Genomic DNA, 26683 nt, shown 5'->3' on the forward strand with positions numbered 1-26683 from the left:
GTCCCCTGGTACCGGTGTCTCCCGCCCCAGGCCCACTGCCTGCCCCAGCCCCGCTGTCCCCCAGGCCCAGTGTGGCCCCGCGGTCCCAGTGCCCCCAGTGCCCCCAGTGCCAGTTCTGCCCCATGCTGACCCCACCCCCAGACCCCCTCTAGCCCCGCCCCTCCGCCAATCAGACCGCACCCTTCCCGCTCTGTCCCCGCCCTCTCCTCCTGTCAGTCACCGCTGCGGGCCACGCCCCCGCGCCCCGCCCGCGGCTCGGGCTGCAGCCGGGAGCCACGTCAGGGGGGCGGGGCCGCGCCCGCGCAGTGTGGCGGGCGGCGACGGCAGTGACAGGCTGGCAGGAAGGGGCGGGGAGCAGGAAGGGGCGGGCGGTGGCACCGGGACAGGGACAGGGACCGGGACCGGGACCGCCACTGCCACTGGCACTGCCACTGCCACGGGGCGGGAAGGGCCTCGCCGAGGGGCCGCTCGGCAGCACCGGCACCGAGACCGGGATCGGGACCGCGACTACCACGGGGCGGGAAGGGCCTCGCCGAGGGGCCGCTCGGCAGCACCATGCTGAAGAAGTTCGACAAGAAGGACGAGGAGTCGGGTGAGGGGAGGCGGGGGGAGCCGGGCTGTGAGGGGAGACTCCCCCCTGCCGTGGGGAAGGGGGGGAGTTGTGAGGGGAGCCGTGAGGGGAGGCCCCGGGGGCAGCCGTGAGGGGAGGCCCCGGGGGCAGCCTTGCAGCGGGGGCCGCTGCTGTGCGCAAGAGCTCAGTGAGAAGCACCGTGGAGGCACTAGAGCGGTCTGCTGCCCTCCTCCTCGCACTGCTGCAACCAGAGGCTAAACCTGTTGCATTGGCACAGCACACTGATGTTACCTGCTGCAGGTGCAGAGTCCGAGACTAAATATTGAGCATATTAGCCCTGTTTGCAGTTGCCCAACTCTCAAGCCAGGTGCTAAAGCAGGGTAGAATCCAGTTTATAGTTTCTAGCACTGTTTTATCTGATGCACATGGTCTGGTCTTCCAGCAAGACTGCTGCCAGCTTCAGTGGGTCTGAAAGGCTGAGAGCACCGAAGAAACACAAAGTGATTGCTTGACCTTTCAAAACTTTAGGCCCGAGTAGTAAGGAAGAGGTTGATATTTTATGTGGTGTGTAATTCAGGTGGAATCAGGGCTACATATGACAGTGTTGACTTCTGTGGTTGTGCCTTGTGGTATTTTTTTCATCTTTCTATGAAGCTTGCTTTCTATGCAGCTTGTTCTGCATAACAAATCAGTGTGTCCCGAAGTGAACTGATTCAGCGTAAATCTTAGTGATTGTTCTGTGTGACTGTGCTTGCTTTTTATTTTAATGTGCATTAAATGCTTTGCCCTTGTTTCCCATGTCCAAAGCCTCCAGTGATGTCTTGATAAGCAGATAATTTAGTGAGGCAACTGTTGGAGAGGAATTGCTCTTGGCGTTCATTTTTGGGGCTGTTCTTCACTTGCACCTGCTGCATGCTTCAAGGTATTGCGTTACCTATGGCCAAGGCTGGCAAGAGGTGCACTTCCTTGTATTATGATGCTGCCTCTTGTTGATTTTGTTCATACTGAGAGCTCACAGAGCTTTCCTTTCCGGCACTGCTGCTTGCATGCTTCCCAACATTTTTTTTTCTTCGCTACTGCCTTTACTTCTCATCCTATTGCTTCTGTTTCAAATGAAGATTCCTAGGATTTACTGCACCTGCCTTTCTCCTGTGGATTGTGTATATGTCCAAAATGTATAGCCTGAGTGCTTGTTGTTCTCAGTCGTAGGTGGAGTGCATCATCCCTGAATTTACAGGCCTCTTATACCCATTCTTTCCATGTAAAGCCTAGCAGGACAGTCTTTTTGTTGAGATGAGTGTGTCCGCTTAATTGGCTTCTGTTTCTTTGCTTTTCATGGATGGCTGAGGTAGTCTTGGATGAGCTGCTTCAGCTGGGTCTCAGAAATGCACTTTGAGATGTTAATTTGGGCATATCATTGTTCTAAGAACCTTGCTCTGTCAGTGACTGTTCCTCTGCAGATCAGTACAAATTGTTGATAGTCATCCAATACTAGGAGCTTTCTGAACACATAGCCTCTGCCTTTCCTGTGTCTGTTTCTCCTCTGATGGAAAAATGCTTTGACACAGGGTGCTGTGAAGACCAAGACCTCATGTACAATATATTTCAAGATCCTTAGCACTATGAAAGATGACGAGGTGATGCTCTGTTGTTGATGGCTGATTTAGGGGTTGTAGACATGCTGGGTCATGAGAAATACTGTGCTGCTAGGAAGGTTTTTTGGAACACATTCACATGCTTATACTAGAACTGGTTCATAGTCATACTAGAGACATTGTTTTTGTTCTTTCCCCATGTTTTCTTTTCTCCCCAACCCCGCATAAGTGTCTGTGCTTTGTTTGGCCATGTACTGCATTTGCAAACTTCTCCTGAGCCAGAGGAGGGCAGTTTATGAACTGGGAAGGAGCCCGGTTGCAGACTTGTTTGTCTTCAAGTTTAAGACACTCTTGCAAAGGCTCCTGGCGCCAGCATAGGATGCTTCAGGCCCAGGTCAGGTCGGAGCTGGGCCCAGGAGCTGTGCTCTGTAGTGGATCAGGCTTATTAAACATTGGAACAGCGCTAGAAAAGGCTGTGTTTTGTCCCAGGGCCAGGCTGAACATAGGTACTAATTAAAACCTGCTTATCAATAACTGGCAGCTTTTGAAAAGCTGCAGCTCACAAATGCTTAGGAGGCGAGCTAATAGAGACCATGCAGAATGATAGTGCTTTTCCCTCTGATTATTTCATCCTTAATTGGTGAGGTTTTTAATTATTTAATATAATTTATTCTATTAAGTGGAACAATGAAAGTTACTCTGTGTCCAGACTCTCTAGTCCGCTGTCTTGTTCTCTTAATTAGTGATAGAGCCAAAAATACTTTACTGGTGGATTCCTGATTGGTTTATAAAGGAGGGATAAAGCACTCCTGACTCACCAGTCTGGCAAGCGATGCCTCTTTTTGTCTGCGCTTTTGTTTCTAGGCCTGTCTTATTGATGCTCTAACTGTCAGCCAGCTCCCAGCCCAGGGGCTGGAAATAGGTCTGTGGGGACAACAGTGGAGCACAGTTACTTTAGAGCTAATCAGTCTACCTCGGCTTATGGCTACTTAATTCTGGGGGGGATGACAAATCGAAGAACGTTCTGTCTGCTCTAACTGCTATGAAGACATCCAATTAATATCGCTTAAAAGAGGGAGCTCTGTTTGCTTGCTGTTCATGAGAAAGTTACCTCAAAATGCTGTCTGTTTTCAAAGTATGGGCATGGTCAGAAAGTTGCTTTCCCATAGCACTATCCCTGGAAAGACTTTTACTGTCTTTATTTTTGCAGGTGGGGGTTCCAACCCATTCCAGCACCTGGAGAAGAGTGCGGTCTTGCAAGAGGTAAATCCTCAGATGCTCTCCTTTGTGTACCCCTTTCTGTAGAGAGTCTCCCCCTCTCTTGAGTAGGTCACTGGAGAACTTCAGCAAGGAAGTGGGGTTTTGTTACAGTCCTGCTAGCTCTGAAAGAAAATGGGCAACACTCCCATTAGTTCTTATTTTATTGTTGGAGGGAGGAAGGGAGAAGGTTGAAATGGTCTCTGTAACAAATTAAAGACTGTGAACTCTAAATAGTAATATAATGAATAAAGTTATCTGGGAAAGCTCCCCCTAAAACAGGAAGGTTGGGAAATTGGCCTTGGATGCACCGAATTCCTTGTAGATGACAAAATTAATGAGCAGGGTGTGAGTGGTTATCGAATAGTCTATGATTTTGCTCTGAAAAAAATGCCTTTCTATTCAAAAGCACATAAACTTCTCGATCCCCAGACCCTGTTGTTTCAGCGTTATTTGTTTGCTTGCAATGTTGTGAACAGTGGTGGCTCCCGTTAGCCTTGCAGAGCTAGCGTACATCTGTCAGAAAAGTAGTGTTTTAGCTAGCACGTGGTCCAGACTTGTATAGGTGCAAGTGTGATGAGGATTTGGCCTTTAAACCTTAATTGCACTTGAATTTGTGATCCCAGGATGAGACTGTAGAACCAGCTGTTTAAAAGGGGACCATGTTTAATAGAAATTGAGGGGAAGTGTGATCCAAAGTCATTAAGAATCAAGCCATACCTCACCCACAATTTGTTGTTTGTATCAATGGCCAAGACCAGACAGGACAATGTTTCCAAGGGTGCGCTGGTGTCAATGTCCTTGTCTGTGCTTTGTTTCCAGGCACGGGTGTTTAACGAGACTCCTATAAACCCACGAAAATGTGCTCACATCCTTACCAAGATCCTGTATCTCATAAACCAGGTAAGGGAGAGAAAATGACACCTATACAGAGACACCTGCAGCAGGCCCGAAGCTGGTGGTGGTAACTGGGATTTCCTTCCTTCTTTCCAAACATCTTCTAGGGGGAGCACCTTGGTGTCATGGAAGCTACCGAATCTTTCTTTGCTATGACCAAGCTGTTTCAGTCCAATGATGTAAGTCTGCTTGTTGTTTTCTGCTGTATTTATCTGGTGGGACAAATTGTCAACAGTGTCTTTTTCAGCCTGGAGATGTGTCTTTTTATAGAATCAGCTTTTCCATCCTGCCTGGAACTACCTGATCTGAGTGGGAAGGGTAGAATGAACGTTTAGAAACAGAGATCAGCTTCCTAGCCCTTCCCAGACCTTGCAGCAGCCTGACTGAAGCATTCTCTGTTTTTGAGACAGAGATTCCTCTCTCTGAATTGCTGTTTAACTGTTGAGATTGTGCTTGGCACAGATCAAGCATATAATCAGCTAGAATACACTATGCTTTGTGCCCAGCATTAAAAGATCCTGCTTCCTGCTGAGAGTCAACAACAGTATGACCTGGAGGAGGCCAGGAATTAGTACCTACCCACAGCAGTAGTACCATTACTAGTTGTCCCCCAAACCACAAGGCATTAAAATCATGAGGCTGGTGTAGAAATCCCCAGATTCAGCAATATAAATTGCTTGCTTTCTTGCTTTTGAAGTAACAGGGTGCCTTCAGCTAATGATTTCAAGCTTTTCTCCTTGTTCGTGTGAATGAGAAGTGAAACTGTAGATCCAGCTAAATCTGGTATCTTTGCGGCTTCAGCCTAAGATTGAGGGATTTAGAAGAGGAAGAGGTATTTTGTTAATCAATATAGTTTTTGTACATATTTTATGCTCAGGCACTAGGGCTCTCTGAAGGTATCAGGTCCTTGATCTTCACAGTAAAGTCATGGAAGCAGGGAAAACCGAGATCCCTTCCTATCCAGGATCCTCTCAGCTGATATCTGTCTTCCCTCTTTCCTTGTCAGCCAACTCTTCGCAGGATGTGTTACCTGACTATCAAAGAGATGTCTTCTATTGCAGAAGATGTAATCATTGTTACTAGCAGGTCAGTCACTTTACTTTTCTTACTGTTACATTCACGTCTCCTCCAGTAATGCCTGTCCAACCTCTTGGAGATAACCGTAGTCCCTAGGCAGGGTGAGGATAGGGAATGCCCTTGGTGAGGAAAAGGTTTTCCTCTAAAAGAGGCCATTTAAATACAGACACTAAACTCCTAGTGATCTATGTGAAATGTGCCGTGTACCCATATCCCATGCCCATGGGTGTTTGGATTGTCTCTTTTGGTTACATGATATGGCAGCAGTGCTGTTTTTTCTTCTTTTGCAAAAGGCTGTATTGTTAACTCCTACTTTCCTGTCTGAATGCCTTGAAGCTTTTTGAAGATTTCTGGCATAAATCCCAAGGCTTTCAACAGGTAGGCAGGGATTTGCTGCTCCTGTAGCAGCACAGGATGTGACTTCACTGGGGAACAAAATTCCCTGGGTGAGTCATTCCCAAATTGCTGCTCATCCCACTGAAAGGCTGGTGCCATACTGGGAGACGGGAGCATGAGGGTACAGGGTCTTTTGAGGGCCGAGGCCATGCAGCAGGCAGAAGCCAGTCCCAAGTGCCACAATGTGATGAACTCCCGTCCCTTCATAGATGGTCTTTCACTGACCAGGGAGAAGGGAAAGGGCAGGAATGAGTCTTCAGTAAGGAAGGCAAATGGCTCAGGGGCATGTGTGTGCACTCCAGCCTCCCGTGGTGATCAGGAGCTCAAACAGCCTGCTGATGGGCTTGGAACCCAAGTACTGATCTTTTCCTCCTGCCTTCCCACCCCGGTGGGACTTGCCCGAGGCCTGCAGTTGCCTGCTTGGCATTCAGCTGTGATCCTGGCTACCTGCTGCTCTGTGTGCACTGTGTGTGCACCTGAGAGCTGCTGGATCAGGAGTGCAATATTGAGAGCTTCCTGTTTTCAACCAGCTTAACCAAAGACATGACTGGGAAGGATGACAATTACCGAGGCCCTGCTGTGAGAGCGCTCTGTCAAATCACTGATGTAAGTGCTGCTTTTCCCTTGGGGCAGCCCTAGGCCCTTCACCTTTCCTTAATTCACCCCATCCCACCTTTCACTCTGCTTTTCATGCCTTTACATCTCCCCTTTCACACTCCTAACGGCTTTTCCATGTCAACTGTTGTTTCCCTCTCCCTGCAGAGTACCATGTTGCAGGCCATTGAGCGCTACATGAAGCAGGCGATTGTTGACAAAGTGCCAAGTGTGTCCAGCTCTGCTCTGGTGTCCTCCTTGGTATGTACTCCCTGCAGGGTGGGCCTGAGAGACAGTCAAGCTGGGAAGTAGTCATCTGTGGTGGGACTGGATGTCTTGGGAGTCTTAGGATTTCATTCTTTGTGAACTGAGGGTCTGGTGCTGACTTTGTGGGATATCGTTGACCTCTTGAGGCCATTGCTGTCATGACCAGATGTCTGCATGCTGATCCTCTGCTCTGCTATAAGTTGCTGCCGCCAGTGCAGTCATGGGGAAGGCTCGCTGCTGCTTAGTATGAGCTGTGATTCCCAAAGCTTCCTCCATCCTTCTCTCATGGGTTGTCTCTGGCTTTGTCTCTTCCCCAGCACCTGCTCAAGACCAGTTACGATGTGGTAAAACGCTGGGTGAATGAGGCTCAGGAGGCAGCTTCCAGTGACAATATCATGGTGCAGGTAGGAAACCCGCCACCAGCACAGGGATTATCAAGCATTAGCTGGGAGTGTAGCAGACTACTAGAGCTCAGCCAGGTGCTTCTGGGCAACAGAGGGGATAAAAGTGGAAAGAACACGCCGTGGGTTTGTGACGGTCTCTTTCCCTGCACAGTATCATGCTCTGGGCTTGCTCTACCATGTGCGGAAGAATGACCGCCTGGCAGTCAACAAGATGCTCAGCAAGTTCACGCGCCACGGCCTCAAGTCACCGTTTGCCTACTGCATGATGATTCGAGTAGCCAGCAAACTGCTGGAGGAAGAGGCTGGCAGGTGAGGGGGCTCCTTTGCCCTGCTGGAAGAATTTCCTCAGGTCCTGCTTCCATCTCCTCTTGCAGGCTCACTTGCCATCTCATGAGGGCAATTATTTCTGTCTTTGAAGAATGGCATGCAGCTTCTACCCTCTTATTGTTGGTTAAAAGGCAGCAGAGAAAATACAGGATGCTTTCATGTTATAGGATGGCTTCTGTGAGTTTTGTCTGTGTACGTGCTTGCACATCAAACACTTTCTTTTTTCTCTTGCCTGTTTTGCATGGCTGTTCTTTATTGAGCTATTCTACTTCATTTTCTCTGTCTTCTGTAATTATTTGGCTGTCATGTATGTGCTGTGGCTTCCAGGTGGATAAGACTTCGGTGTGTACGGCAAGCTCTCGGTGCATGAGGGCTAAGGGAAATTCCCTTTAGCCTGTAAAGCAGAGGGTGTCTTCTCAGAAGGCAGCCTGACTTCCAGCCCAAGCATGCTGGAAGTACTGTATAACGACCACTATAAAATCTGGGGACAGTGGATTTATGGCTGCTTTTAACTTTCTACAGGCTATGGGACCTGCCCATTTCTGCTGATGGTTTCCTCATTTCTATTAGCACCTTTGTTTTAATTAATTCTTGTGGGTTTTTTGTCCCTTAGCCGTGATAGCCCCCTGTTTGATTTCATCGAGAGCTGCCTAAGAAACAAGCATGAGATGGTGGTCTACGAAGCTGCATCTGCCATTGTTAACCTGCCCAACTGCACTGCCAAAGAACTGGCTCCGGCTGTCTCAGGTAAATGTGATGTTCATGGCAATGGTGAGGGGATTATGGACTTGCAGTGGTGACACCTGCTGATTACCCCGAGAAACAAGAACCTTGTGTAGTTTCAGGCTTGTAATGCTGCCGTACCCTTTGTTGCTTTATGCTGCTGCTGAGAGCCTGTGGTGTGTGTGAATAGCTTTGCTCCTGTAAAGGTATTTGCCCGTGTGTTCAACTGTGGGTTACTGGAGGGGTCTTTTTCTGTGAAACAGGGCTGAATTCTAACTGATAAATCTCCCTGCTTTAGACTGAGTGTAACAGTGCAAGAAGCCAAGGTGTTGGGGTCCTGCCTCCTGAGCTCAGTCCAGTCCAAAGGTTCTCCTGAGCTGGGACTGTTGGCAGGTAGGGAGGCTGTGTGTCACCTCTCTACACAGGGAGGGTGCCCTTCATGGGCCAGCCCTGGGAAAGGAACAGGGTTTGCATAGAAATGGAGAGCAACAGTTCAAATTGACTTAATAGGAAAGATGACAAGGTGGTGGTGGGTAAGAGCTAGTTGTCAGCAGGGATGTGTGGCAAAGCGGACAACAAGGAGGGAGGGAGGAAGCTGGTAAATTTACAGTTGCTTCTTAAGCATGCTTCTAGTTATATTGTGCTTGCAGCTGTCTCTTCATTGAAGCTCTTGCTTTAGGTATGAAACAATTCTCAATAATAGATTGCCTAAACATCTGCCTTTGTTGGTTTTCCCACCTTGCAGTTTTGCAGCTGTTCTGCAGCTCCCCGAAAGCAGCACTGAGATATGCAGCCGTCCGTACCCTCAACAAGGTAGGAGCCAGTCTCTTGGGAGCTGGAATAGTTTCTCATGTGCAGGGAGGTGCAGGCTTCAGAAGAGAAAGAAGGCCAGATTATGTGATGATTTTGTGTGAATAACCTCTACCCTGGGCTGCAGCCTTATATTTAATTGCTTTCTGAGTGGAATAAAACCTCAAAGAAAATTTTACAGAAAGAATAAGAAAAAAAGCAGTCATTTTCACAGGTCTCTACAAGAGTGTCACGGGTCTTGCGTGTTACTGCTTTCCCTTCTGAGCTTCCCATGGTGAAGGAGCTCCTTGTAAAACAGGGATCAAACCTTGATGCTGCTTCTTGCCTGCTCTGTGGCAATCTTTGCTCCAGCTTTTCCCTTGACCTTGTAAACTCTAAAAGAACAAGACAGAATGGCAGTGTCTAGTAACTGCTGTGCTTCCACCCACAAAGCTGTTCTGCACAGCTAGGCTCACTGAATTTTTGTTGGGAGTTCCCAGCTTTCTTAAGATATAGAGGAGAATGAGAGAGTTAAAGACAGTAAAAGATGGTTTATTACTACTGCTTCTCTTCCAGCAAGAGACACAGTTCTGCAGGAAGAAAGAGCTTGTTACGTTAACCTCAGTTTAGTTGTTTGTCTGAGATGACCCTCATGTACAGTCTGTAGCATTTATTTTTACAGGAAGGAGTGAGAGCTTATAAAGACTTGGTGGGTTTTGCCAGGTGGGCCTTTTGTGTCTATTGAGTGATTTTCCACTCTTCCTTCTCTGCTCTAGGTGGCCATGAAGCACCCGTCTGCTGTGACTGCCTGTAATCTAGACCTGGAGAACCTTGTGACGGACTCCAACCGCAGCATAGCCACCCTGGCCATCACCACGCTGCTGAAAACTGGCAGTGAGAGCAGCATTGACCGACTCATGAAGCAGATCTCCTCTTTCATGTCGGAAATCTCAGATGAATTCAAAGTAAGGAAGCAGGAGGGGGAGGGACACGCAGGTTCCTGAAGAAACCCCTTGGTCTTTGTCTGTGTTTGTGTGTGCACTCTGAAACCTGCATAGAGCTGCTTCCAGGAGCTGGGCTGCAGAGTATTTGTAGGGAAGAGAAAGAATCTGAGGCTATCGGCCTAAGCCATGCTTTGGTCGTACAGCACCCAGATCCAAAGTCACGTGCTGTCTTCTGGAGAGATGCCGTTTGAGAATTAAATCTCTTTTTCTTCTTTCCATATTGGAAAGAAGAAAAAAAGAAGACCCTTCTTTCCAGGGTGTGGGCTTTTGCTAGGGTCTGGCCAGTGCATAAAGATCAATCTCCTCCAATTCCTAGGATTGTACCTCCTGGAACTGTGTTTGCTGGATAAATAGAGGCAAAAACGTAGTTTCCAGGCTAGGGACCAGCACAAAATTGACACAATTCAACTATTTTTTTCCTGCCTGGTGAGACAGAATCCTTTTTTACTTGCCCCCCTTTTCCTCCAGGTTGTAGTGGTGCAGGCCATCAATGCACTGTGTCAGAAGTACCCTCGCAAACACGCCGTTCTCATGAACTTTCTCTTCACTATGCTTCGGGAAGAGGTAAGTTTGCAGGACAACTACTTTACGTTCCTTGTTTGTATGCATGAACTGCAGGACTGCACAGTGGCCCCTGTGAGAGTCAAGCTTTTACTGATAATACTGTGCAGTAAGAACCTCTTTTTAAAAGGCTTGCAGTCTAACTGGCAGAAATGGCCAGCTGTGCACAACCGTTATACGCATACTGCTAGGCATATTTTTAATGTGGTTTTCGTTCTTTGATTTTTCTGGGGGTTTGTTAACTCTCAAAGCAAATGCAGGCAACAGCAGATCTGTTGGCAGTCTATGTGTGTTTCACATTTGTACCAGCTTTCTTTTATACTTTGACAGCAAATTCCAAGAAGTTTTGTCTTGTACACAAAGATTTGATAACAAACTATTTATTGATGACACGGGACCACTTTTGTTCCGTTCTTTGTGCTGTGGGAGTGAAGGGATCACGAGTGCCTATAACCATTCTCTGCATTCAGTCAGACATAAATTGCAGAAAGAGCTTTACAGAGGTTTGCTGAGGCCGATTCTAAATGAGCTAACGTGCCTGCAACACAGCTGGCACCGCTGCTTGCTCTGACATCACTTTCTGCCAATTATAGCCTCTCATTTGGGAACAAACCAGAGCATCTCATTTTGCCTCTCTGAAAAATGGACCATTCTCCTTTCCCAGATTTTCTGTGGGTGGATGGTATAATTTTGAATGTGGTTTTGTAGTTCAAACCATTGTGTTTTAAAGCTTTTTTAAATCCAAAGTAGCTCCAGAAAGACACACCCCCCCCCCCCCCCAAATGCCCAGCACTGTGCATGTAATTGGCAGAGGATAGTGTGCAGTTTAATCCCCTGGTGTGTATTGAGGACACTAGTAAATAATGTCTGAAGATAACCAAGCATTAATGGTATGTCAGGTTATGGGGTGTGCCTGAGGAGGTATTGATTGCCTGTCTTCCCACACTAACAGGGCTATTTGCTGGGTCCTGCTGTGGCAGATATGATCCTTAATATATTTCTCTTGTGATTCATCCTCAGATGTCTGGTGCTAAAGGGGAGAGGGTTGGGGTTTTTTTCTCCTCCCATATGGCTGTTTTTATGCACTAATTCTAGCAGCAGAGGATTTTGAAGGAAATATAAACCCTTCAGGCAAATGGATTCTTTTACCCTCTTTAGGACTTGTTTTTTTTCTTCACTGCAGCCATTCTGAAGGGAGCTGGCGAGAGAGCTTGAATATTAGCTGGCCCTCTGGCTCTAAAGAGGGTCAAAAGTGGGGGCAGCATTACTGCCCTTCTCCTTTCAAACACAGATTAAAAGCACTGAGTGTGAGTGACCTTTTTGAAAGAAATTCTTTCCCGTCTGAGTAGTTCAGAGTCTGTAAAATACTTTGAGATTTCCAGCTGAGCAGTTCCCTTTGCTCCCTAGGGTGGCTTTGAATACAAGCGAGCCATCGTGGACTGCATCATCAGCATCATTGAGGAGAACTCGGAGAGCAAAGAGACAGGCCTGTCTCACCTCTGTGAATTCATTGAGGACTGTGAGTTCACTGTGCTGGCCACTCGTATCCTCCACCTCTTGGGGCAGGAAGGGCCCAAAACCAACAACCCCTCCAAATACATTCGCTTCATCTACAACAGGGTTGTCCTGGAGCATGAAGAAGTCCGGGCAGGTAAGAGACACACCTGGAAAGCTGTCTGCCTTATGACAGATGTTCAAGGAAATACAGTGTATGAACACCTCTGCTTTTGAGGATTGTGATTCGCTCTAGTCCTGAGTAGATCTTTTTACACAGCAAAGATCCTGCAGTAGTATTGATGGAAGAGGTGGCTGGCAGCTGAGAAATGGGGAGGGAGATGCAGTGACTCTGAAACTAGACAGAGGAGATTTGCAGGCACTTCGCTGTAATACATCTGCCTCTTTCTAGTTACAGTAATGCTTTATACTAGTGCTAGCATCTCTGATGCAGCATTTGATCAAGGCCAGGAAATGGAGGAAGCTTCAGCTGGTTTCTTTGCTTTCTAATTCTGTTTTCATGACTTGTGCTACAGGTGCTGTAAGTGCCCTGGCCAAGTTTGGAGCCCAGAATGAGGAGATGTTACCCAGTATCTTGGTGTTACTGAAAAGGTGAGTTGTACCTCGGAGTTTCTCAACATCCTGGGTGAAAAACCCTGTTCACTTGGGAGCTTGTTAGCATCACCATGCATGTCTAGTCTCTTTTAGCTGTGGATCTGAGAAGGTGCAGTGGGTATCTGGGATCTTGTGATGGGATCACCACTGCATTCAGCACCACAAAGTGGACAGAAGCCAAGTGTGGTGGATGATTGCTCTTCTAATACAATTACTAGTAGATTGTTGTTGGTTGTCTCTTATGGCATGTTCTTTCTGGCCCTGTAAGGTGGCTTAGTCACCTGGATTCATTTGTGTGGACTCTGCTGCCCTGCCCTGAAGGAAGTTTTCCACTTTCCTCTCAGGTGTGTTATGGATGATGACAACGAAGTAAGAGACAGAGCCACCTTCTACCTGAATGTCCTGGAGCAGAAGCAGAAAGCCCTCAATGCTGGCTATATCCTGAACGGTAATGCAGGAAGTCCTCAAAGCAAGTCTGCACCTCTTTCCTGGTTTCAGAAGTGACAAAGAGCTGGCATTATCTGTGGTTTCAGTGACCTGTCCCATCTGTCCCCAGGTTTGACGGTGTCCATCCCTGGCCTGGAGAGGGCTCTGCATCAGTACACCCTGGAGCCCTCCGAGAAACCCTTTGACTTGAAATCTGTTCCTTTGGCAACAGCTCCTGTCATTGAGCAACGAGCAGGTGAGCAACAGTCTCCCAAATGCTGGTCCAGACCGCTAGTAATTCCCTAGCAGCTCCAGCCCTTGGACAATAGACTGCATTGGGCTTTCTGGGAATTGCTGAACTCCATTCTATATCCAGACATTGATCTGTGTTCTGACTTAGTTACTACTTACTCTTCACTTTCAAATCTTTTTGGTTTTTTTTTGTTTGTTTGTTTGTGTGTTTGTTTTCTTTTTCTCTTGCAGAAAATGTCCCTGTTACTGTCATCAAACAGCCAGAGAAGGTGGCAGCAACGCGGCAAGAAATATTCCAAGGTAAACTGATGCAAGGTCTCTCCTGTGCCTGTGTGTGAGAACAATATAGCCGCCTCTGGCTGAGCCTGCCTTAGCCCCTCTGTTTTTTTCCCATCTCCTTTCAGAGAGTGACATGGGCTCCCAACTTTAAGTCAACTGTTCACTCCTAGGGGGTGCGGGTGCCTGCAGTCCTGTTCTTTCTGTCTTGCAATAGATGTGGGCAAAGGATGACTCTGCCTTTAATTTTAAAAGTCTCTAGTGAATGTTTATGGATGTTTGATGGATAGTTCCTTGCTGCAGCAGCTTCTGGCAGCTTAAACGATGGCTTTGAAACTGCCAACACTTTCCTGTGGGTTGGGGAAGGCAACGGATTCTGTGTCCTCTGTTTCAGAGCAACTGGGGGCAATCCCAGAGTTTCGGGGACTGGGCCCACTCTTCAAGTCTTCGCCAGAGCCTGTCGCCTTGACAGAACTGGAGACGGAGTACGTGGTTCGTTGCACCAAGCACACGTTTGTCAGCCACATGGTGTTCCAGGTGGGTAGCTATGGCATGTGGTGCTGAAAGAGGATTGGAAAATAAGCTCCTGACCAGTTAAAAGCTCCACTGGGAAGAAATAGCTCAGGGATATCTGTGTTCAAAGCACATCACTGCAGTGAGGAGTCCTTAGTTTCTCATCCAGGGCAGCAGAGCCCCAGAAAAAATTACTTAGGGAGTGTGTGTGTGGCTGAACAATGCTTACATGTACAGTCAAAATAAATCAAACAAGCGCTAGATGGGGCTATTCTCACTGAGCAGTTGGCAAGGGGAGCTGTGTTCTTTTCTTGGGGTCTCCAAGCATGTGGTTTGGGCCTAAAAGTGAAGCTTACTATATCTGAGAGGCTGGAAAGGGTAGCCAAGAAAGGGATGTGGTGGGGGAGAGCTCTTCATCCCCTACGTTTTTTTTTGTTTGGTTGGGTTTTTTTAGCCTGTGTAGTACAGGTGCTTTTTTCTGTACATCTTGGCCTTGGCTGTACTACCCTGCTGCTACATGTGAGATATTAGGATTAATGTGCCAGCATCTTTGCCTGGGCCTCAGGGAGTTTAAGGCACAGCAAGTCCTATGCTAGCTTGTGAGCAGCAGTGTTTTGTCCTTAGCCAGCTCCTTCCTCAAAAGCTCAGAACTGCTTACACAGTCCTCGTAGGGGTTGATCTTTGTTTCTGTTGTCCATCCACCAGATGCAATTTTATGAGGTTAAGTGACTTGTCATTGCAGCCAGAACGAAGTCTAATCAGCAAGTTTAGACTTGCTGAAACTTGCTCAAACTATCCCTAGTTTGAGCCGTACAAAGGATCATCTTCCTATCTGCTGTGGGACACTGTGTCCCGGGACACTGTGTCCCTGTCGCATCAAGTGAGAAGATGTAGGCAACACAGTACTTGCATTTCCATGCAGCGAAGAGTTAACCTGGGAATTACCATCCAGGGACAAAGTACAGTTAGAGGAGAAAGTTCCATACTAACTGGTGAACTGAAACAGGCAGAAGCTGACACATCCCTGCCCTCACTGAATTTATGCTCCTGCCTGGTTTGCAAGGGGCAGGCATTGGATAGTTGTGTGCTGGTTCATTTTAAGTGTTGTTTCCTTAAAAAAAAAAAAAAAAAAAAAAAAAGGTTTGCTGCAGCACTGGAGTCCCCTGCAGGGTTTTAGTTTCTCCCCTAAAACATTTAAATGAATAGTTTTTTAGTCACAGTTGCTCTGTGACTGAACTGGAATGCCTGAGCCCTATGACTACCCAGCTGCTAGCAAGGTGCACTGTTGAAACTCAAAGAGCTGGGGGTTCACAAGTTGGCACCACGCTCCCACTCTGCCTAAAGTGAGTCTGCTATTAGATCTATAGCGAGCAGCTTCAAGCTGTTGCTGCTTTCCCCTTCCCTGTTTAGTTTGACTGCACGAACACCCTGAACGATCAGATCCTGGAGAATGTCACGGTACAGATGGAGCCAACGGAGGGGTATGAGGTCATTGGTTACGTACCTGCCAAAACCCTGGTGTACAACCAGCCAGGTACCTGCTACACGCTGGTGGCACTGTCTGAAGAGGATCCGACAGCAGGTAAACAGTTTGCCCTCTGTGTTTTCCTGATGTCCCCCAAATTAAGCGTACTGTATTGCTCGCCCACACACATTCTACCTTGCATCCTAGCCAGATATTTATAGCCTGTGTGTGGGTGCAGTCCTGAGTGATGCTGAGCATGTCTTCTCTTTGCTGTTTGGGGGCTGTCAGGCCTCCCTTCTCCCCTCCTGGTTCCCTTGTGCTGTAGCATTGTCGTGTCAGGTTGTGAGAGCTGGCAGATGAGCATTCAGCTCTTGCTGAGTTACCTGCCATGCGCCCTGGCATGTCCTTTAGCCTGTCTGTTCTTTGTGTTAGTGTGTGGGGAGGCTGGTACTTGTAAAGTGCTGTGAGCGCCCAGATGCTCTTGAGTAGCAAAGGCATATTTCAGACAAACCGCTAGAATTTCAGGGATGTCTGTTTGAACTGAACATTCCCTCATTTGTCACTGTCCAGAACATGAACCAGGCCTTACCTGTGCTTTGGTCTCCCTGGTTTGTGTTCTGGGACTGCTCACCTGCGTGCGTTGCTGCCGCTCGCCCAGCAGTGCCCATCTTCTCGGGGATGAGTCATCGCTTCCTCTCCCCGCCGAGTGGTATTAATCGGCTGCCACGTTGCAGCGCAAGGTGGTTTCATTTTGGAGGTGCGTGAACTGATCTCTAGATAAAGATCTTGCCTTTTCACAAGGCGCTGACGGGACATGAACCTCAACACAACTTGAGGTTCATCAGTAATAGCACTTGATCTGAGGATATGGTCTTGTATAACCATCATGAGCCTGTCTTTATCACTGTTTGCTAGCCTTAATATTACAAATAAATACCTTGTCCTTGAGAGACAGAAACTGTCGGAGAGCCCTCTCTAGGTCACTGGCTAAGGCTGTGCTCCTGACAGTGAGGGGGAGAACCCAGCTGCCCCAAGCTTCCCAGCCCCATTCTGCCGCAGAGGATTGCAGCTCTGGTGGTAATGTGAGCTTTGCCTTTGCCTCCCCCACCTCCAGTGGCCTGTACCTTCAGCTGCATGATGAAGTTCACTGTCAAGGACTGTGATCCGAACACGGGTGAGACGGACGACGAGGGTTACGAGGATGAGTATGTGGTAAGGAGCTGGGCGTGTACCTGATCACGGAAACTGCAGTCATTTTGAGGGTTTTTGTGATCTGTGCTCAGATCCCTGCAAGCAACTATGTGACCACTGACACTGATGTGAGCAGCATCGCATGAGGAGTGGGTTCTTGCTGTCTCTGTGGTGTCTGTCCTAGGATGCAAATGTGGGTTTGGAGAGCTTGCTTTGTCTCGTTCGGAGTGTCCTCCTGTTGCTCTCCAGGCAGACACCTGACTGTGCAGGATACTTACGTTTTGGGAGGCCATGGTGTGTCCTCCAGGCTCGGCTGACTGTGTCCTACAGGCTCCAGCAGTTGCACGGTCAGGTTTGTGGAGACAGAGGGCCGTTGAACATTTTTTGTTCTCCATGAGTTGCTCTCCATGATGGCACAGTTAATTGCCTGGTAGCTTGCCTGATATAGGCAGATTGCCATCCTTTTCTTGCTTTGGGGAAGGTGGGCCTTTTTCCTCCCCAGAACTGAGACTGATGAAAGCACCGATGCTGCAGAAGCACCTCTCTTCCAGGCTCTGCCGTTTCCAGGACAGGTGTTGTACCACAAAGGAAGAAGCTGAACTTATGCTTGGTCAGAAACTGGGACTGGCTCACTGAGTGTGGTGTTACCCTCCAGAGAGCAAGGGATGTTGTGACACAACCTCAGCTTGCCCTGTTAGCTCCAGAAGCTGTTTTCTATGCATTGCCTGTCACTGCTGTGAATCTGATTAGAGGCACTGCTGTGCAGTGAATCACTGAGGACACAGCGTCCTCCCAAAAGGAGCGAGGAGGGTTTTTCCCAAAGGAACATGCCAGGTTAACCCCTCTCTCCGCTTCTCACCAGTCAACAGGGCATTTGAGTGATATTTAAACAAACTCTTCCATGTGTTTCAACTAGAATCAGGAGGAGATTCTTTCCTGCAGTGATGGCTGAAATGAATGCAGGCTGGTGTCTAGCCAGCTCTGGCACTGACTGCTCTTCCATATGTGCGCTGGAGGGACAAGCCCACTTCTGCCTTGCACAGATGTAGTCACAGCAGCAGTTCAGCTAACCTGGCACACACCGTTAGGTGATAGCAAGTGTTTGACGGTGTCTCACTGTACTTTACCAGCCTACAAAATGATGGGCCAGAAAGGCAAAATAGAAGCTTATGTGTATTCCAGGGAAGCAAATGCTGCATCTGTGTGAGCACAAGCAGCCCTTTCTTAGCTTTTGTCCTCTGTTTTGGACGTTTGTCCAGTGCTTTGATCTCTGTCAGGCCAAGGGCTGTGCTCAGAATGGGAACCTGCTTTGTAAACCCTGGAAATGGCATGACCAGAGGCTTTCCAGGCCAAGCAGTTGCTCAGCCAAATGGTGTTTGCTCGAGCAAACCAGAAGGGGCAGGGCTTGCTCTGACATATTCATGAGTGGAAGTGGAAGCTGTCTCCTACACTCACCTGATCTCAGGGAATCCAGTCTAAAGCTCACTCTGGAGAGAGCAGAATTAGGAACAACCATGTTTCATTTGAACCTCTTCTACCACCAGCTTGAAGACCTGGAGGTAACAGTGGCTGATCACATCCAGCGAGTTCTGAAGCCAAACTTTGGAGCAGCCTGGGATGAAGTGGGTGATGAGTATGAAAAGGAAGAGACCTTTACTTTATCTGCTATTAAAACCCTTGAAGGTAAAGGGGTGCTTGAGCCCAGCAGAACTCTTAACATTTCCCAACAGGCAAAGCCCAGAGATGCAGTCTGGTTCACTTTACATCTCTCACAGAAAGGCTAATGGGGCAAATCCCTTCACAAGTAGTTTAACCGTAGCTGTTAAATGTGGAGCTACAGTTACTGTGATAACAAGTTAGTTCAGATTTCAAAAAAAACAAATGAGTATTCTGTGCCCTGTGGAGAGCAGGCTGGGTTGTGGGAGGCAAGAGAACATCTTGCTTTGCTCTTGCACCCTACCCTCCCAAGCAGACAGACCGTAGTTCAGCTGTGAGCCCCCACTTTCCTTCTGTGAAAGGAGGAGATGCTCTGACCTTAGGACTCGAGACCAATAAAAAAAGATGCATAGAGCAGAAGATGAGATTGGTGGGCAGGCTCATAGTGTAAGCCCTCTTTCATCATGTATTAAAGACTCCTTCTGTTGTTCCTGAGAAGCCTGTTAAAGTCAGTCTGTTTGATGGCTTAGAAGGGTGTCCTTGTCCTGTAGCCATCTGTGCGCTTCCTTAGCAGCGCCTTGGGCTTGAAATACCTTCCCTCGGGCCTTTTCACATTCCTCCTGAAGACCTGCAAGGTGTCTCCTTCCCTCTGCATCTGTCCCCAGAGAAGCAAGCTGGCTGTCAGGGTTGCACAGTAAGCATGCAGCCAGCTGCACTCTCCAATTTCCACTGTCTGACTCATTCGCCTTCCTGTTTCTGTTGCACCTTTGCTGCATCAGATAACAGAACTGCTGTGTGGCAGTGGATGTTGCCTTTCCCTCCCTGGTGGCCTCTAAAATCACAATACTGGCCAGTGCTATGTGTCCCTCAGGGCAAGGAACATGAACCCTAACATGCAGGGAGGGCTTGAGTCACCTTTAGATGCTCTTTGTGTGTTCCTGTCAAGACACCTGTGACATGGAGCCCGTTTTATTTATTTTTTTTCTTAACAGAGGCAGTTAGTAATATTGTGAAGTTCCTGGGGATGCAGCCCTGTGAGCGGTCGGATAAAGTGCCAGATAACAAGAACTCTCACACGCTGTACCTGGCAGGTGAGCTGTGGGGTGGGGTCTCTGCTCGAGTAGCAGCTCTTCGGGAGGTTGCACGGAGCTGCCTGTTGAAGATCAGGGCAGGAGTTTCTGATGGAGCCCGCTGTGCTCTGGGTAGGAGTCGGAGGCTTGTCCCTGCCACGGTTTTGGTCTCCGCCAGTGTAGAGCAGCTGGTGCAGGGTGCTGGGGTGGGGCGATGTTGGGATCAGCCCCAGGCTCAGCTGGGTGGAATTTGGTGTCTTCATGATCTGTGGCATCTTGGAGTGAGCCTGCGGGGGGAAAAGTACAGCGCCCTTGCCCAGCAAAACAGACGTATGCTGGACCTCTTGGGCGAGTGGCTGGTAGTCACTGAAGAAGCACCTGGATCTCTTCTGAGCGGGAGTTTATTTTACACTTTGCTCTCATGAGTTGTACCTGGACTCTTGCTACTGTAAGTTCTAATGAATGAGAAGTGTGCTGCTCGAGGGTCTCTCCTGGCCCAGTGCTGGGGATTTGCCAGACTATGTATGCGAAACCTGCCCTTGCCAAGCAGGAGCATGCATTTTTAGGCTTGCAGGAGAGGGTGGCCTGCAAGGCGCTCACTCCTTCCACCCATTCTCCCTTCCAGGTGTGTTCCGGGGCGGCCATGACCTCCTGGTACGGTCTCGTCTCGTCCTGACTGACACCGTGACGATGCAGGTCACCGCCCGCAGCGGAGAGGAGCTCCCCGTCGATGTGATCATGGCCTCTGTCGGATAAGCCGCCTTTTCTGGGACTGTCCTGAGGCCGAGCCCCCGCGGGCAATGCTTCTTTCTCTGGCAGCAGAATAGGGATCACATTTACTACAGCAGCTTTTGTGTTCTCTGCAGCGCAGCTGTATTTGGGGCTCTGTCTATAAAGTGGCAATGCTTTTAAGGTCCGATTTTACAAAGCGCTTCGTCCCTGCAGCGGAGGATGTGGTAGCGGGTGGTCACAGCGGCAGCGTGTGGAGGAGCGGCGAGAGCAGGCCGTGACAGCCGCTCCCTCTCCTTTTTGTCGTTCAAATAAAAACCATTTCGTGGCTCCTCCTGGCCTGTCTCGGGGGGGGGGGGGGAGGCGTTTCCGCGGCCCGGGGCCGGCCCGGCCCCCGCCCCGCCCCGCTCCGCCCCCGCCGCCGCCACCGCCTCCCCGGGGCGGAGCGCTCGGCCCCGTCCCGCCGCGCCGCCGGGGCCCGCAGAGCCGGGCGGGATGTGCGGCCGCACCGCCTGCTCCCTGGGCGCCGACAACCTCCGCCGGGCCTGCGCCTACCGCGACCGGCGGGGCCAGCGGCGGCAGCCCGAGTGGATCCGGGCGGAGAGGTACCGGCCCTCGTACAACAAGGGCCCGCAGTCCAGCGGGCCGGTGCTGCTGTCCCGCCGGCACCTCCAGCAGGTACCTCCCTCCCTCCCTCCCTCCCTCCCTCCCAAACCGAAACAAGGGCGCGGGGGCCGCATCCTGGCTCTGGCCGCGGCCCTTTGCGTCCGGTGCTGCCGCTGCCTGTCCTGGGGCTTAAATCCGAGCGGCGGGAACGGGGCTGCGCCTCCCGGGGCGGGGGCTGCCCGGGCTGAGTTGCAGCGGCTTGCTCGGCTTCTCTTTGCTCAGTGTCTGTGGCAGGTATTGAATTTTCTAATTGCAAAGGTGTCTCTTCTCGTTAGTATTTACCTGTTCTGAAGGAGGGCGGGGAATCCGTACCATGCTTCCAGCGTAGTGTTATATTTTCCGCAAAAATTTGCGTAGAAGTGATTAACCTTCGTAGAATTTTTTTCCCAAATGCCTATAATTGCTCTGCTGATTTTATTCTGCTTTCCTGAGGCTTTTTTTTTTTTTTTTTTTTTTCCATTTCATAACACTGCTGAGAGTGTCCAGGTCGTCAGGGGTAGGAGAGGGTAGAGAAAAAAAATCTCAGCTTCAGAGCTGTAAAAGAACTGTACACCTGTGGTGACCGTTGTCCCGGCTAATTTAAGCCTCACCAGACCTTCCCCAGACAACCTGAGCAGCCGGTACAACTGTTTGTGCATCACGTTTGGTTTCCGCATAAGAGGGTGCCCGGCAAACTGCTGCTATTTCGTGTTCAGCGGGGTGAAGCTGGGTGCACTGAATTGAAACACCCCAATCTGGGCTCCCTCCGCTCTTCCTCCCCTGGCCGGTGGGGCAGCGAAAGGGGCTGCTGCAGTTCGTGGCCATTACCGGCACAGGGGATGGGGTGGGACACCTCAGTGGGGCCGCTTTGGAGCGCCATGGGTGATGCCATCGGGCATCCTTCGTACCCCCCTTCCCCGCCTTGGGGTCCCACATCCCCCCAAGAGCAGCCGATAACCGGTGGAGCAGAGGAATATGGGGCTGGGAGCGTGGTACAGGTCACGGGCAGACACCTGCTTGGTTGTGCCTCTCTGTTCAGCTGCTGGGACGCAGGCGCGGTGTAAGGTGCCCCTTTTTGCTGCTCCTCATCTGTGGGAAGCTCTGGAAGACTTCACAAAACCGGGCACATAGACGTCCTTATATATATACCCCTATAGTAGGTGTGTATATGTATCTCTACTGCAGTTCTTTGGGAGAAATGCTCCCCGGGGCCTCGCTCGCCCCAGCTGCGTGCCACCCAGGGCTGGCAGCTGCGGGCCGAAAGCGAGAGCGAGCTGGGGGAGAAGTGAAAGCCGCAAGCTGTTTCCATTGTCCAAAGGTAGATGATATGCAAAGCACAAGGAGTGAAAGTGAACCAGGTGAGCAGAAATCACGTTATTAAAATGAAGGTGAGGCTTACGCCCTTTGGGACGCTCGCTGTAAAGAGGGAAGTTTTGAGGACCTTCACACCACCCGACATGAGCGTTTACTCAAGAGCTGGGGAGCTCAAGCGTCCAGGCGCTTCCCGTTGAAAAAAAACTGCGTTCATTCCTCCAGAGAGTCGTTGGGCGAGCCTCACTGAGACATTTATTAGTTATTTATTCCTGCAAAATATTATTGTGCTTTCTGCTGAAGATTAATTCTTGCAGGAAAACTGTTAAGAATATGCAAAGGGTTATAATTAGTGCCTATTTCTGCATGGCTTGTGAGCGGCATGCCTGCAAAAGCGCCGAGGCAGATTTGGTGCTGGGGGTGCTGCGAGCCCCAGCTCGGCTCTCAGCAGAGATGCCGGCCTGTTCCCCCCTTGCAGGGGGAGAAGCCGCTTCCGCAGGGCTCCGCGAAGCCCCTCTCTCAAGCTGCGGGGGTGCTCGTGGTCCCTGCGACGTGGCGCTGACCTGAGGTGTTTCTCTGTCTCGTTCGAAAGGATGCCGACTCCTCCGAGCGGGTCCTCATGGACATGCGCTGGGGCCTGATACCCTCCTGGTTCAAAAAGGACGACCCCTCCAAAATGCAGTTTAATACCTCCAACTGCCGTAGCGATACCATGCTGAAGAAGTCCTCCTACAAGGTGAGTTGCTGCCGTATTTGTGTCCAGCTTGAAGAGATCTTGTAGGCAGCAAAACCAGAGCTGAAGCATCTCCCTAGCGAGTACCGGTCACCGTTTGCCTGCTGCACAGGGGAGTAAGTCCCTGTACCGCAGAGCTGGCCGATTTCATTAAAATAGAAGAACTGAAAAGGTTGTTCCTGGTGAAGCTCATCCTTCATCACAGCGCTGGTGGTGGCGTTCGTGCACCCCGCGGGGCAGTTCAGGGGAGCCCTGAGAGGGAACAAGTGAGCTGGGTGGTCGCAGGAGCCCCCGCCCTCTCTCCCAAGCTGCCCAAGGCTGCTGTTCACAGCTTGCTGGTGTTTTCTGTCCCCCAGGGTGCTCTCCTCAAGGGCAAGCGCTGCGTGGTCCTGGCAGATGGCTTCTACGAGTGGCAGCAGCAAAGCGGGGGGAAGCAGCCGTATTTCATTTACTTCCCCCAGACCAAGGATGCCACGGTACGGAGTCCCTTGCCGTGTCTGAATGCTCACACCCAGCTCTGAGCCCTTGCTCCCTCCAGCTGCCTGGGGAAAAGCCCCCTTCCCTCCAGCTGCCCCTCCCTGGGGATCTCTGTTTCCCAACGGGGCTCCATCCTGCGGCAGGCTCGGCACCCCAGCATCCCTCTGCGGCCAGCGGTCCCTGCCGCTGAGGTGCCCTGGTTGTAAATGGTGCCGCAGCGTCCCCGCCGTCACGCTCACTGCTCCCCGCATGCCGGATATTTGCTTGGGCGGGCGATGTGTCTCACAGGGGACTGGGCTGGGAGTTTCACTACCTCTTCCGTCTGACTGAGCCGGCAGCCAGGATGTTCAGAAGGGGAGGAGGGCGCTGGCTTGCCTGTAGGAAGACGAGGCTCCAGGTACCTCTCCTGGAGTTACCTCAAATTAGTAGAAGGGCTCCTGGAGAGCCCTCAAATGAGTTCAGTTCATGACTTAGATCTGAGTCGTTGACCTGCCGTGGCACTGGCAAGTCTGCGATGCTTTGGCTGCCCATGGGTTGGCACTGACGGGGGCCATGGGGCCTCTCTCCTGCAGCCTGAGGAGAAGGAGGGAGACGAGGAATGGAGAGGCTGGAGGCTGCTCACCATGGCTGGGATTTTTGACTGCTGGGAGCCACCGGCGGGAGGCGAAATGCTGTACACTTACACCATCATCACCGTGGATGCCTCCAAGGACGTGAGCTTCATCCATCACAGGCAAGTTGGGGGGAGGGGGGGCTGCAGGGTGCGGGGGGATGAGGGAGGAAAGCTGCGCCTTTAAAGGCTGGTCTGGCAGCACGCAGGCAGGGAGTCCTCCTGATGCCCTCGGAGACAAACGCTACAACATTACTGGCTCATTTCGGGTCACTGGCTCATGCCCTTTCCATAAATCACCATCTTTGTGATGTCTCATCTTTGGATCGCGCTCCAGAGTTGGATCGCTCTCCGCCTGACCAGGGCCTGGCAGTCAACCCCTCCAGCAAAGCAGCTACCTGGGCAAAGCGAATGCGCGCTCTGCCTTGTGGAAGAGCATCCTGCTGCTTCGGTTTTCCCTGTTTCCCCACAAGCTGCCAGCTCCTTCCTAGCTTACAAGCCTGGCTTTTGCCACCCCACTCTACCACATCAGCACTGGGCTTTGGCTCTGACTGTCTTGTCCCCTAGGATGCCAGCCATCCTGGATGGGGACGAGGCCATCAGGAAATGGCTGGACTTCGCTGAAGTGCCCACCCAAGAAGCAGTTAAACTCATCCAGCCCTCGGAGAACATCGTTTTCCACCCAGTGTCCACCTTTGTCAACAGCGTCCGTAACAACACGCCCGAGTGTGTGTCACCCATCGAGCTGGGAGCCAAGAAGGTGAGGGCTGGCAGGGGCTTGGGAGGGGAGAGCTTGGCCACGGTGATGTCCCTGAGCAGGGACGGTGCTGCCAGGTTGCAGGAGGGGCAGCAGCAGGCAGCATCTGCGGGGCATGCCTGTGCTTGATGCTGGAGCGCCAAGCCCCGAACAGAGTCCCTTCCCTCCGCTTCCAGAAATAAACTCTCACCCCATGCCAGGATTTCTCTGCCAAATGAGGCAAATTCCATGTGAAATGGGGCTTGGAACAAGCCTGTTCCCAGCAGCCTGGGGAGCCTCCCGCAGATGTGCCTGATTGCAGGCAGGGCTGTGGCTCCAGCCTCCGCATCCTGCTCTGGACCAGCTCTCGGAGTCGGCTGCCTGCCCTGCTCTCGCTGTGCTTCTGACTTCTCGCCCACTGTCTTTTGTCTCTCCAGGAGGTCAAAGCCTCCCCAAGCAGCAAAGCGATGCTGGGCTGGTTAAAAAACTCCCAGGAAGGTTCTCCCCAGAAGAAAGAAAATGATTTGCCCAGGTGGAAAAGTCAGTTCATCCACAGCCCTTCACCCAAGAAAACCAGCGCAGATATCCTGCAGCAGTGGCTGGGGAAGGAGGGAGAGCCGGCTGCGAAGAAGCGCAAGGCTTCGGCACCATCCTAGGATGGCTGGCCATCCTTTTGCCTCCTGATTTTCCTAAGAAGAATGAGGAACATTTTTTGGAAGGCTTTGCAGATGGCTGTAGAGATTCTCCAAGCCTCTCAGGTGTTGATTTGATGCTCTACATTGTTGACTCTGTTCTTTGTGTCTTGTTAAAAGTTGGTGTTCGTCTTCAAAGGTTTTTCCTTTTTCTTGTGCTGACGGGAGTGGATATAACCTGCTGGCCTCCCTCCCTGGCAGTCGCTCGTGCCAAGTGCAGATAAAGCCTTGAGAAGTATCTCAGCCTGCTGGGGAGGAGTAGCTTCTGCCTTCTGACAGTGTCACAGTTCATGTCTCCTGTTTTCTTTTCTTTTCCCTTTTTTTTTTTTTTGGTATTAAACTGTTACCTCTTTTCCATTTAATTCCATATGATTCTGTACAAATTCCTTTTGAATACTCTCACCCTCAAAAGATGGCTGCAGTACAGAGGAACATGCAATAAATACTAGGAGGAAACCCCAGGCTCAGGAAGATCTGCCAGAGTCATCCCACTCTGCGCCAGCATTGCCATGTGCATTCGTGGCTCCTAAACAGGGAGATGTTTAAGCGGTGCCTGGGAGGAACTGGGCTTTGCTTGGGTTTCCCTGCAGGCAGCGGGGTGGAACACCATGTCTTGGTCACGTTGTTTGTACAATCATTTGTTAATGGGATTTGAAGACTTAGAGAGGATTTTCTTGATCTGTGGAGGGATGCGCTCTGCCTTGTTCATAAAGGTCATTCGTTAAAGCCCAGATAACCAAAGTGCCATTATAGAACACCACAGGACAGTTGTTTTTGAGGTTGGGGATTTTGTAAACAGAGCCAGATGTTACAGAGCAAAAGCCTTACATGGTGGGCCCCTTGCTGGAAAGCGGTACTTCATTTGTGTTGGAAACAATAAAACGGGATTAACTGGTTGACTGCGCAGTGCCCTTGTCCGTGTGCGTGCCTTTGCCCCCCTTGCCCACCGCAGCCCCGTTGCTCCTGTTTCGCAGGCGGAACTCGTATCTCCTCTCCATCTGCTGAGGGGGAGACCAGCTATGAGCTGCTGAGTTCTCAGGGTACTGGCAGGGCCGTGTTGCTGGAGCGTTTCCATTTGGCAGTGGAAAATATTCCCCAGGGATTTATTTGGGGGCTCCTCTTGAATGATCTGTCCCTAGGGAGCTGCAGGGGCAGCCATAGTTGGGGCTCATCCCTAGGGAGGGGCAGCAGAGCCAGGGCAGGAGCCACAGGACGGGCGCCCAGGGAGACCCAAGTGCTCTCAGAGCCAAATCCATCTCTGAATCCCTCGCGTGCCACGGAGGCGGCTGAGCCCAGAAGGTCTCCTGGCTTATGGGAAGCTGGGGTGGGA

The 26683-nt window shown here is 50.5% G+C and overlaps 2 protein-coding genes across 5 annotated transcripts; both read left to right on the plus strand.

Annotated features, from left to right (window-relative positions):
- The first annotated feature begins 496 nt into the window (after nucleotides 1-496).
- Nucleotides 497-20471, plus strand: COPG1 (coat protein complex I subunit gamma 1). The gene is made up of 24 exons (XM_075713606.1): nucleotides 497-592; nucleotides 3377-3429; nucleotides 4246-4326; nucleotides 4428-4499; nucleotides 5327-5406; nucleotides 6324-6399; nucleotides 6556-6648; nucleotides 6972-7058; nucleotides 7210-7367; nucleotides 7999-8132; nucleotides 8854-8921; nucleotides 9674-9862; nucleotides 10370-10465; nucleotides 11870-12113; nucleotides 12493-12568; nucleotides 12916-13019; nucleotides 13128-13253; nucleotides 13481-13549; nucleotides 13920-14062; nucleotides 15449-15620; nucleotides 16618-16715; nucleotides 18239-18377; nucleotides 19343-19441; nucleotides 20046-20471. The coding sequence occupies exons 1-24, from the start codon at nucleotides 556-558 to the stop codon at nucleotides 20174-20176; spliced, it is 2625 nt and encodes an 874-aa protein (XP_075569721.1). The 5' UTR covers nucleotides 497-555; the 3' UTR covers nucleotides 20177-20471.
- A 173-nt stretch (nucleotides 20472-20644) lies between these two features.
- On the plus strand, nucleotides 20645-26259 carry HMCES (5-hydroxymethylcytosine binding, ES cell specific). 4 transcript variants are annotated; one of them, XM_075713912.1, is made up of 6 exons: nucleotides 20645-20827; nucleotides 22698-22841; nucleotides 23195-23308; nucleotides 23894-24048; nucleotides 24493-24685; nucleotides 25099-26259. In XM_075713912.1, exons 1-6 carry the CDS (start codon nucleotides 20645-20647, stop codon nucleotides 25315-25317), a joined length of 1008 nt encoding a protein of 335 aa, XP_075570027.1. In that variant the 3' UTR covers nucleotides 25318-26259. The 4 variants fall into 4 exon arrangements, with proteins under 4 accessions (XP_075570027.1, XP_075570028.1, XP_075570029.1 ...); XM_075713913.1 differs by lacking the exon at nucleotides 23195-23308 and having other exon boundaries at nucleotides 22698-22862; nucleotides 23888-24048; XM_075713914.1 differs by lacking the exon at nucleotides 22698-22841.
- Nucleotides 26260-26683: the final 424 nt, after the last annotated feature.

Source organism: Pelecanus crispus, chromosome 7 (assembly GCF_030463565.1).
Source record: "Pelecanus crispus isolate bPelCri1 chromosome 7, bPelCri1.pri, whole genome shotgun sequence".
Classification (NCBI taxonomy): Eukaryota; Metazoa; Chordata; class Aves; order Pelecaniformes; family Pelecanidae; genus Pelecanus; species Pelecanus crispus.